At 35.5% G+C, this 12,078-nt stretch overlaps 1 protein-coding gene across 1 annotated transcript in view; it reads right to left on the bottom strand.

The window, feature by feature from the left end:
* Window positions 1–12,078, bottom strand: part of LOC149803574 (general vesicular transport factor p115-like) — an 88,364-nt gene that overhangs the window by 21,831 nt on the left and 54,455 nt on the right. The window contains exons 16-18 of the mRNA XM_089953315.1: window positions 6,911–7,092; window positions 4,586–4,698; window positions 2,931–3,069 (exon numbers count right to left, since the gene is read on the bottom strand). Coding sequence (XP_089809441.1) covers window positions 2,931–3,069; window positions 4,586–4,698; window positions 6,911–7,092 — 434 coding nt within the window. The remainder of the gene's footprint in view (window positions 1–2,930; window positions 3,070–4,585; window positions 4,699–6,910; window positions 7,093–12,078) is intronic.

The following is a 12,078-nucleotide window of genomic DNA, read 5'->3' as shown; positions in this document are numbered from 1 at the left end:
GTATTTGATGCAAATTCTGAAGTCATGGCTATACCAAAATGCTTAAAAACCTGACTCAACCATTCTTATTTCTTCAGATGTAGTGAGAAATGCAGACATCATATATGTGTGTGTGTGTGTGTATATATATATATATATATATATATATATATATATATATATACACACACACACACACACACACACACATACATATGGGCCACTTGTTATTGTGATGCTAGGCTATGTTACATTTACTTAAGTTGGACACTGACTTTTGAGCATAACATTTAATTTGTGTAAGGATTTGCTTCTATAATCAATGCCTGTTTTCTGTGTGCAGTAGTGCAAAAAAGTCATAGTTATCAATACATTATTAAATCAACAAGGGGTTTATTTCATGCATTACTTCCTTTGTCCTTAACAGACTGACTCAACTGTTTGTTGAAGATCCATTTTTACCCATAAAATAATAGCTAAAATAATGTAGCCGAGACTAGATCCCTTGCTGAGGTCACATTGTACTATTAGAGAGAATTTGTTCGGCAGTTTTATACCTGTTTCATGTATGTCTTATGTACAGCATGATCTCAATAAATGTGAAAGAGTTTTTATTATTTTCAACCCTAATTTCTTGCTAGAAATTCCCGAGGTCCAAATCAGGACACTTTTTTGCAGTCAATCAAAAATCAGCCCAACAGACATGTCTGATATATATCAATATTTCTGAAGATATAGTATATAGTGTTTCATAAATGTGTGTGAATTTATTTGCAAAGAATTAAGTATACAGATTCTGGATCTTGCTGATAAAATTCTCATTATTTGAAATTTACACAACACATACAGACATGCATACTGAATATTAATGTGCTGTTACGACTCTATGGTCATAATCTAAGTAACAAAGAGAAGCAAAACAAACAAGTTTTGTAAAACAAGTAAATTAATTATCAAAGTTATAAAATCAAAACGTAAGAGAACTTACAGTATCATGAATTATCCAAAAAAAATCCTATAAGGTTCTATTCAAGTCCAAAAGAAATGAATGTTCAGAATGAATTTCAGATCCTCAGATGAAATGGTTTGGCAAAATTCCAATGAACAAATGTTTCTCAAAAAATATCTGAACACAACATTAAATACATTGGTAGACTGATGTTACATCAAGAATGAAGGAAATAAGAATAACTAAATTGTCCAGCTCCATGTACTTACACGTATATACAAACATAAGGGGTGAAAATGCATTTTACATCAACCTGCTATGTGACATTTTGCAAATATCTCAGATTGTAAAATAACCCATCTGACATAACCCATCTATTGGGAAGTAACTTTAATTCTTCTAAGAGCCCACCTAACCCCACCAGCCAATATGAGAAATTGCTCCAAATTGGTCAGAAGGTTTTATTATTAATATTATGAATGAACGTAAACACCTATTTATTGATTCTATGCAATCTGCAATCTTAATATCTTAAAACAAAATCTTACACCTGTGTACAAAAATTAGCTATCCAATATCCTGTTTATAGAAGATCATTACAATTTACAGTCGTGAACAAAAGTTACATATAATACAGATACAATGATGTACCGAGAGTTACAAGAAATATAGATAATACATAATAGTGCTATATCTTTTCCTATTTTATTTTTTGATTAAATTTTTGCACTTAGTTTAGACAAAGAATGAACTATGCTGTGATGATTAAATATTATGCTTCTATGGAATTTTGTTATGGATGAAATGAATTCCGTTGGTCCACTCATATTTACTTTTAACTATTCAGCAGCCTATTTTCTTCTAAATGAATGTACAATTCTCTGCATAAAAACTCGATGTTAAATGTGTTTTCTCTATTAATAAATTTAAGTTGAAGCCTATAGTTTTGTGTTCTCCACCCCAAACATTTGGGATCATCCACAAGTTTTGTTCGACCAGATTCATCATTTATTCCTCAAGTCTCATGTAAAAAAACCATTCCTTCAACAACTGATTTTGGAATTATTTGCAGTCATACATATATTACAGAGATTTCCTTCCATATTTTTATTTATAGCTTGCTTTCATGACTTAAATTTTAATGGAAACTATTTCCAGAAGTCTCAGCAGCTCAGTTGGTAGAGTGATGAAATCCACTGGTCAAGGGTTTGGTACCTGTCCAGGCCAGACCAGGTCAGATGCCTTGGTGTGTCCTTGGGAAAGGAACTGAGCTCCCATTACCTCTGCATGAATGATGTGGGCAATATTATTTTAAAAAATGCTGTCAAAACTAAGTAACCAATCATACTGATTTTCTTCACTAATATTGGATTTTTTTTACAAATTGGCTGCATTTTATTAATCAATTCATTATCTGATTTAGCTTCAAAACTGTGAAGTTTCTAATTTATCAAATTAATTTATCATATTAAGTCTAAGTTCTATATGCTTCTTTCAATTTTTGTATTTTGCAAATTGGATACTGGATGTATTTGTAGATGGGACATCATGCTACATGTCTGTGGCATGATGCCCTAGTGCTAGACATCACTATAAACTGCCACACTGCAGTCTTCGTAGCGATATGACTGACAAATTGTTAAAGCTATGTTAAAAATCCTAATCACACACACACACAGATTCTGTCAATGGCAAAAACTGTGAGACTACAGGTTCACATAATATTAGATACTGTCAAGGACCACTCCAGTTGCCTAGTGATTAAAGTGTCAGCCTCAGAACCAGGAGGTCATGGGTTCGAACCCTGGCAGAGTCATACCAAAGGCTTATAAAAAATGGTACTAACAGCTGCCTCACAAAGTGCTCAGCATTAAGAGGGTAGGATGGATGGATGACAATCAAAATTATGATATACTAACTGTTCTTTGCAACAATCAACTTGATAAAAACTATGAATCGCCACTACAGTAACTGTGCATGCAGTTACAGTAACAAAACTCACCTTTTTGTACTTTAAGCAGTGCATTCTGGTCTTTAAGTTGTTGTACTTGTTGGCCTAGTTTCTCCAACTGTGAGGAGGCTGTATTGTGATTCATCTTCATCTCCTCCAGCTGCTGCCTCAGCTCTTGTAACTGCTGATCCTGTGAATCAAGAAACCACCAAAATAAGCGATGAATGAAGATTGAATCATTCAAATGGTGCAAAACTGGTTACATAAAATAAATACCCAATTTTGGATCACAAAATGGCAAACTTAGGACTAACTAGACACCATAAGAAATGTCCTGGTGAAAACCTCATGTCAATATAATTTTCCATTCATGAGGAGTAATGATAAAAAATTTCAAGATGGTTGCCATTGTGGCCATACTGGACATCAGATGAGCACCAGTTTCATTTAGTACCAACCAGACATCATAAGAAGTCTTTAACTGAAACTTTCATGTTAACACGGCCATCCATTTGACTGCTGTAGAGGACATATTGGATGTCTGAGCAGCATCAGTTTCATCTAGAACCAACTAGATCTTGTACGTGTAAAATTTCATTGCAATCCTCTAAATAGTTTAGAGAGGCGCCTATATATATCAGTAAATTAATGTTTTTCAATGAATTTTAGTATCTGGAAATTCAAACACTTTTCAACAGATGATGAGTATTTTCAAGCACTTCTCCAGAACTAGTGATGGAACCAATATTAAATTAAAAGCACTTTTCAAGATAACCACCAAACTTCGCACAATTTTTAAAACTGTGTAAAACATGGATACCCATGTTGTACTGTTTGCTTCAAAAACAATATAATCCAGACTCAGTCATGTGTGCATAACATTTAGCAACAAGTGTGTATAATCATTAGAGATGTCAATGAGCAGAAACTTTACAAATTAGCCCCAACTCTGTGGAACAAGTCAACTTTACAAATTAGCCCAAACTCTGTGGAACAAGTCAACTTTACAAATTAGCCCCAACTCTGTTGAACAAGTCAACTTTACAAATTAGCCCAACTCTGTGGAACAAGTCAACTGGACAATATTCAGGCACTGCAGACTAAACCCACAGCAGCAAAGGTGCAATGCATAAAACATGTTCAACTCAAACTGCAACATTACAACTTTGGTGGTATATGCATTGGTTAAAAAGTAATGAACCAAAACTTGATTTTTCAGTGATGTTTGATTAACCTTAGAAAGCAGTCATAACAACATTTTGCTGCATAACACACCATCATAAAGTGTTCAAACACTGCAAGTTTAGTGTAAACAGGTGTACTAATATTATAGTTACACCCTGGGCATATAGTCCTCAAACACTACAAGTTTAGTGTAAACAGGTGTACTAATATTATAGTCACACACTGGGCGTACAGTGCTCTAAAACTGCAAGTTTAGTGTAAACAGGCGTATTAATATTATAGTTACACCCTGGACATATAGTGCTCAAACACTGCAAGTTTAATGTAAATAGGTGTACTATTATTAGTTACATCCCCGGCATATAGCACTTCAACACTGCAAATTCAGTGTAAAAAGGTGTACTAATATTATAGGTACACCCTCGGCAGGACACAAAGACCAACATGGTTGCATAGTGTGAATCTCATGTACATGTGCTGTTCACTTCTGGAAGCATTGGTGTGATTATTACTATTATTACCTGTTCTTGAATGAGATCTTTGTACTGTGTAACAATGCTTTCATGCTCCTTGAGGCTTGGTATCTGTTTTTTACTCTGTTCTCTACTAGTAGATAAGGCATTTAATACTTCACCTGAAATTCACAGCAGATAAGAATATCAGCATAAATATTCCATGTGAAAGTTCATTTCAGAATGACAATCATGAATTTACAAAGGATTTTCTTTCTTGATGAAGCTTACATTTTGAACAGATAAATGATTCTGCTGATAGCATAGCAGATAATATTATAACATAAAATTATAGAGATAATATTTTTTTTTAGGTTTCATATTCACCAGATACCTGGCAGTATCTTTTTTAAGGCTTTGTATGAATTCTGGTTATTTTTGATTTACAGACATTCTATAATTAAAAAAATTCACAAAAATGTTCTGGACATTGATTGTAAGGTTTAAACAGGAAGGAAATGCATCAATGTAATATTTTCATTGATTTACTTACTTGTAATGAATGCAGATATATATAGTAAACAAAGGATTTGATGACCAGACTGAAATAATATACAGTGAAACCCCACTATAACATCTTTTGTCATAGCATAAATATATATTTTAAAAAAAGAACAATGTAGAAAGAACATTGTGGAAAAAGTTCTTAATCATTGAGGGGAAGAAATCGTATATGAATTCAAACATAACAAGATCGTGGCATGGCTCCCATAATTTTATAATAATTTCAGCCATTTCTTTGTTTTGTGCCACACCAAACAATAGTTTGATTTAATAATTTGGCAAGATATGTGGTATTCTTAAAAAAGAAAAGTGCCTTTATGATTGCATATTTCTTTATATTAATCAGGTTGTTAAACATATCTATTTGTGAATGTTGACTTCAGATATGTCAATAGTCAATCGCTGCACTTTGAGCTAAGTTTAATGATGAAAGATGACAGCTCATAAGTGTTAATCTTATTATTATTAATCTGAGAACAATAAAGCCAATAGGTCATTTTTGTGTTTGTCTTCAATGCATTTTATGTTCAATCTTTGCTCAAACAATAGTCAACATAAGTTTGTTCCTTAAACTGCACACACCACCATCAGATGATTAAAAAAAAGATTCTTGTCTAAATTTATAAATCATTTAATGTAAGTAATTGCTAATCATCAAGTCAATTTCCCAGCTAAACATTGTTTAAATTATGGAGCAATGATTTATAAGACATCAAAGAAATGAAAGCCACCAACACAAGCATGTGGCTAAGTGGTGTTTTGAGACTACTGCCATGCAATTGCCAGTGAATAATGTTGTCCATCCCAATAAAAATGACCCCATTGTTGATTAACAATTATTCTTGTTGTAGTCATTCAAACATATAGATGTCAAAGTGTTAACTAGTGGGTATTTACAATGGATAATGATACACAGAGATGTAAACCCTTCACTTTTAAAGGGAAGGTTGTACCCATGACAAAATTAAGTATGTTGGTAAACAAACACAATTAGCTTGAGATTTAGGTGTTCATGAGTTGAACATCCGAGGATGAAATAGCATCTGAAATTCATCAGTTTTTCAAAAAGAACCAAAAAATATTCTGATTTGCAGCAGAGAAATTTTAGCATTATGAAATTTATACAGACACCGTTTATTGACTTTGTGATGTACACATGCATGAATACTGAACCGTATATGCTTCACCATTTCTTATATAATTTTGTTATTACTTTTTTGCATTGAATTCAGACACATAATAATCTGTGATGAAATGGCTAAATATTATACTTCTGTGTGCATATTTTCGATGGAATTATTATGGATTCACTCTCATGCACACCATGAGATTCGGCTGATGAGTACATGGTGCTGATTATCAAACTATTCATGATTTAGACATCTATGTATGTATATATATATATGTACCAATGCATGGTTCTGAATAGAGTAAAATTGTATATATGCAATCTCTATGTTTTCACTACATATGTGTTTCTTATTTAATATGCATTGATTTAATATGGTAACTGTACCAATAAAGCACATACTTTTGCACCCAATTAAAAAAACAACATGCCATTATTTGTGTGCATGTATCATTATCTTCAGCTAACTGACTTAGCTGGTTATAGCAGAATTTGGTACATAGCATAATAATGTTTGGTGGACCCTGAACATCATGTTATAGTGGGGTTATGTCTTTCTCATTAAATAAATGCTGGCAGGCAAGATGACTGATATTGGAAATAATATAGCAATATAAGACAATCTGGCAAAATTTAAACCTTTGACAAAAACTCTGCAAGTGTAATTTGGATATTGCAAACAAATGGTTGCATGTACATACCTTCTAATTTCTTAAATAATTTCGTAAATTCATGGTCAAACACTGATTCACTAGGCTGTTTGTAATTAATATGTGGATTTTTAATGGCTTTTGTGTAGCACTCATGCTTTGGTACTTGATTAAGTTTATCTGTGAATGTTTCGAGTCCTATTCTCTTCTCAATCACCTGTCGCAATGAGGCCCTGAAATGATTAAATAATGCAAGTTTTATGATATGAACAAAAAAAAGCAGTCCAAATTCAATGAAAACAATAATTTATGACAGAACCTTTCCAACAGCCAGCAGCTACAGACAAAAAAGCACATGATACTCTGCAAACATAACCACTCAAACAGCCGGCAGCTAGAGACAAGAGTACCTTAAACAGCCCATGATACCCTACAAACATAAGGTTAATTGTTTTAATGCATGTTCTTCACTATCAAATCTAATTTTAGTGACACTGACCTTGACCTTCTAGCTAACACTAATATTCAGAGAATCCTGTTTTGGCAAATTAAACTTTTGCATCAAGTTTTATTTAAATCTTTTCTTTAACAATGACCTTGAACTTCAAGATAGCAACTTCCAAATTTATAGCAAAATGATCAGAATTTGTTACCAAATTTTCTCCAAAACATTTGAAGAGAATTTAATTTCTAGTCCAAAAATGAAATGCAAAGGCCAAATCTAGTTTCTGAATCAGTGATATTTACCTTGAAGGTAAGCAAAACTAAATATAGGTCTTTTCTGGGCTGAGAGGAACAAATGTATAAAGTTTATATCAATGCATTATGTAGTGCTGAAGTTGTTGTTGGAAAATTAATTACAAAGGCCAAACCTACCAAAATGACACCAAGGTAAACAAATTTATTAGCATTTGACATACTGATCCCAAATCAATAGTTTTCCTAGGTCTAGGAACATACATACTAAAATTTGTTCAGTTCTTTTCACTAGCAAATCTGGAAATGAAATACGTATTCAAAAACGTAATTGGGGAACTAAAGTATAATGATGTAATACTAACCTGTCACTATTACATACCTTACCTTTCCAGGATGGAAATTACCCTCATCTGTATAATACAAATTCCATCCTCCCATGAGATGGAAATTTCTATTAATTTTAAAACCTGAAGAACACAGACCTAGTCTGTTCCACATGTTATAGGTCCAAGCACATTAGCCATCATCCTTTTATGGGCAAGGACTACTTGGAGGACATCCAAACAGGGTGCAAGGATGGAAATATGACAATAGTAATAGGTAAGTATTCCATCATAAAAATTAGTTTTACACCACCACCATCCTCATGGATCCAAAAATACATTTTAATCTCAGTAATGCACTACCTGTCACTATTGCATAGCTCATTCTGTATAAGGAGGATGACGGCCTCAGAAATGTAAAAACAAGAATATGCTCATCCTTATGGCAGGAATGTTCACTACTTTATGTTGACATCTGGTTGGGACACCTTTTGTTGTACAACTACAGACTCTAAAAAAAAGCCTTGGCTCTGGTGGACCAAGAAAACGAAGGTAGACGGAGAAAAGTGTAAGCATCAAAATACAGCTTTCTTAACATCCTCCAGTGATGAACGAGTTTGATAGGCCCATCAGTTTGCAATGGCTAGAATGTCATGGGCTTTAATCATCATGAATGAAAAGTACATCTCAGTAAAGGACTGATAAGCCCTCTTAAGACATTCCACCATAAACTATCAGCAAAGCCCATTAAGGGAAAGAAAAGACACTAAACATGATTCCTTCTTGCTGTAAAAGTTGTTATTGTTGTTGAGTTTAAAACCATTTTTCAGCACAAGACAGGCTATACATGGTGGCCAGCATAAATGGGCGAGGAAGAACCAGGGAAAATCCTGGAAAGAACCACTGACCTGAGAGAAGCTACTGGCAAACTTTCTCACATACCCACATTGGCCAAACCCAAGACTGAAACCCACACAGACGGAGGTGAAATGGCAGTGGTCCATTACAGTGAGCACTTTAGACTACTCGGGGGCCCCTGCTGCAGAAGTGGGCAAATATAAATGTAACTGGGCTGACAAAGATGAAGGTACTGCTGTGAAGAGAACAAACTGAGATGTGAAGGTATGACTCTTGGAGATCGATGGAGACAACCCAGTCACCGGGTCTTATAGAACTAAAGCAGGTATCCTCTGTTTATAGTAGAGAGGACCACCCATCATTCATTATTCATGATCAGACCTGTGCAAAAGTGATTTGTTGGATGAGTAATGCACTGCAGGAGAAAAATGTCCCTATTGGTATGCCTCCCTTTTCCTTAATAAGGAAGGAGGGCCCACAAAATTCCTCCATAGGTCTGTATTATGATCTCATCTAGCAACCAATGAGTATGACAAGATGAAATTGGGTTGCTTCTAGGATTGGGGCTGCATCTTTTTAATGAACTTTGCTGATGACCCACAGGGCAGGAAGTAATCAGGCCGACTGTTTCCTTGCTGGTTTTGATGTACCAGAAGCAGTTGTGAGCAATTGTTGTTGTTAATCCTTCAGGTCTTTCGATGCTACACAGGGAATAAAGAAGAGGGTCTTTGCCTTAAAAGACCTAGCCAAAAGAAGGATCTTACTGTGCTTCAGTAAGATCGTAAGAGTCCAGAGTAACATTCCTGACAGGTGGAGCAGATCCGCTGACAGCATTATGTACACAGATAATGCATGCCTGTTAGTTTTGGCAACAGCCTCAGCAAGTGCTGTAGCATGACTGAAGACAAAATATTTTTCCTTCAGAAGGTTGAAGGAAGCTCCTGGTCCACACATCAGTCTATGGTGAGAAGCAACCATGCCTTATGTTCCAAAGCCTCCAGCATCTTAATTGGGAGGCAGGCCTAAGTCACCATGAATATGTCCACATGTTACATCCAGTTTCCAAGTGGGTTGGCTAAAGGGCCCAGCAGGGGTGCGTACCCTGTAGCTTACCACAGAGACCAGCAGTCTAAATGTAAAGGTGGGACTGACTACTCCTAGCAAACTCTTAGCTACTGCAAAACCGATGGAAAAACTGCACACAGTAGCTTAATGGGGGAGCAAAAGAAGACATCAGACATCAGTGCAAGGTAATCCCTGAGAATCTCACCAAACCTGAGAGAATCTTCTTGCTACCTGATCATGCAGGCTAAAGACACAAGACATGGTTTAAAAGACAGGAAACTTCATTTACCACTTTATCAAATGATCAGATTTCTTCCTCTGCTGCATGAGTCAACAGGTGGAAGGAGACAGGGCACTGAGAGGGAAGAGAAGGCTCTGTCTCGACCTGTTTTGCATCGGACTCATTTGAGTTCACGCAGACTGATAGGGCACGTTCAGCCTGCTCCCACTCCTGGGAGATGGGACTTTGTGAACCCGTGTAACTCTAAGAAGTGGGAGACCTAGGGGTAGGGGGAGCCTCACCCTGTAATTCCTCACACAGTGGAAGGGGACTATCTCTAGTGGCAGACTTGGCAGGGCAAGAATGCTTCTCGACCTTCCTCGAATATCTGTGGGAAGAAGACCATTCCTGCTCCCTCCTTTTCATCTCTATAAAAGCAAATGATGTCAAGCCACAACCAATAACATTAAACCTGCGATAAGGCCAGGGCCATAATGTGTAAGGCAGCATAAATGGGAAGGACAATTCACTTCCCTAAATGAATGTCACCACATCCCGTAGGAATTAACAGGGATTACTGGGATAGGGAAAATGCCAATCCAATCCCTTTCCTTAATCTGGCTCACGTATGCCAACTTCCAATTCCCAATGCATACAAGCCAACCCTGAGAGAGGTGTAAGTGCAATTTTTGCATAATATAAGTGGCAAAAAGTGTAATCTGAGCATAAAAAGTATAATATGTATATTACTTGTACTGCTACTTTGTCAATGCCATATCATAGCTAATATAATACATACCATGTTCATGGTACACTACAAAAAATGAACATTTATTTTTACTGCTAACCTGGATTTGCAGGTCAAAATACTTGCCACAAATTGACAAAATCCATATGGATTAGAACCAGAATAAAAACAAAAAAAAAAACATACTCAAAAAAATAATTATATACAGCACTCAATTTAAATGTCTAACTTTTGGTGAATAATCATAAAGTCCACAAATTCTGCAATAAGGTGTTGATTGGTCCTTATCCAGTTTTGAAGTTTAAAAAGATCCATCTGCTCTAAGAATTTTCATCAACAAGTCAAACTCTAAAAGCCTATTTCATGTAGCATCTTTTGCCATTTTCTTTAAAAGTACAGACTGGTCCGCTAACTAACTTGATTAAAAATATAATGAATCTGCAGGGCAAAGTTTCAATTAAGGAAATCCATATGTTTTCTTGGAAATGGGTCATATACAGTTGCTATAAATAGAAAATGAGGAAAGTACATGTAGATCTATAATAGACAAATGAGCTCTTATGCTATTCATACACTGCAGTCTTTCTCTTTATAACTTCTCAGATTTTTATGATAAGTGGAATTAAAGAGATGATAATATAAATATATAAATGACAAACACAACTTTTCATTGCTTTATTTTTATTTTATATTTTAATGTGCTGGAAAAGCATATGCCATACACATGCAAGCGTAAGACATAATTAAAAAGCAAGCATAATGATTATGCCAAAAGAGTAATAACTTGCATGTATGCTAATGAAGTTCACTGGTAGCCTGGTGAGATGTGTGTGTGGGTCTTGACCTGTTCTCCATCCCAGTCACCTGGCTGTGGGGTTTTAGAGGGTGCTTCTCCTCCCTTGGTGGTGGGGGTTGGAATAACTGACAGGGCTCCAAGGGATTTATATGCCTCCAAAGAGACTTATCCCATATGCTCCTGGGTAGAGTAGTGACCTCCACTATTAAAGAGATAATCTTCTTCTGAGGCCTGAGTGACTCAGAGAAGGATCCAGTGTTTTTGTGAGATGAGAAGGAAGATGGCCCTTTCCTCTTCCTCTTATATGTACATAGGTTTTCAAAGAGGTTTTAGAGCCCATCTGACTCTGTGCATCAAAATGGGCATCCATCAAGGCAGGTTGGGGCAGAGGGGCTGTATAAAATATTAGTAATGAGACATGAAACCAGATGTTCACAAAATAACTTAAGACTTGAAGACCGAAATGGTGGTCACAAGGATATTTGGAAATAAATGGGGATAAATGTGGAG

This window comes from Sinohyriopsis cumingii, chromosome 3 (genome assembly GCF_028554795.1).
Source record: "Sinohyriopsis cumingii isolate HCF-2022 chromosome 3, ASM2855479v2, whole genome shotgun sequence".
Classification (NCBI taxonomy): domain Eukaryota; kingdom Metazoa; phylum Mollusca; class Bivalvia; order Unionida; family Unionidae; genus Sinohyriopsis; species Sinohyriopsis cumingii.
Note: the sequence above shows the minus strand (reverse complement) of the source record. Positions and strands in the feature narration are given on the sequence as shown.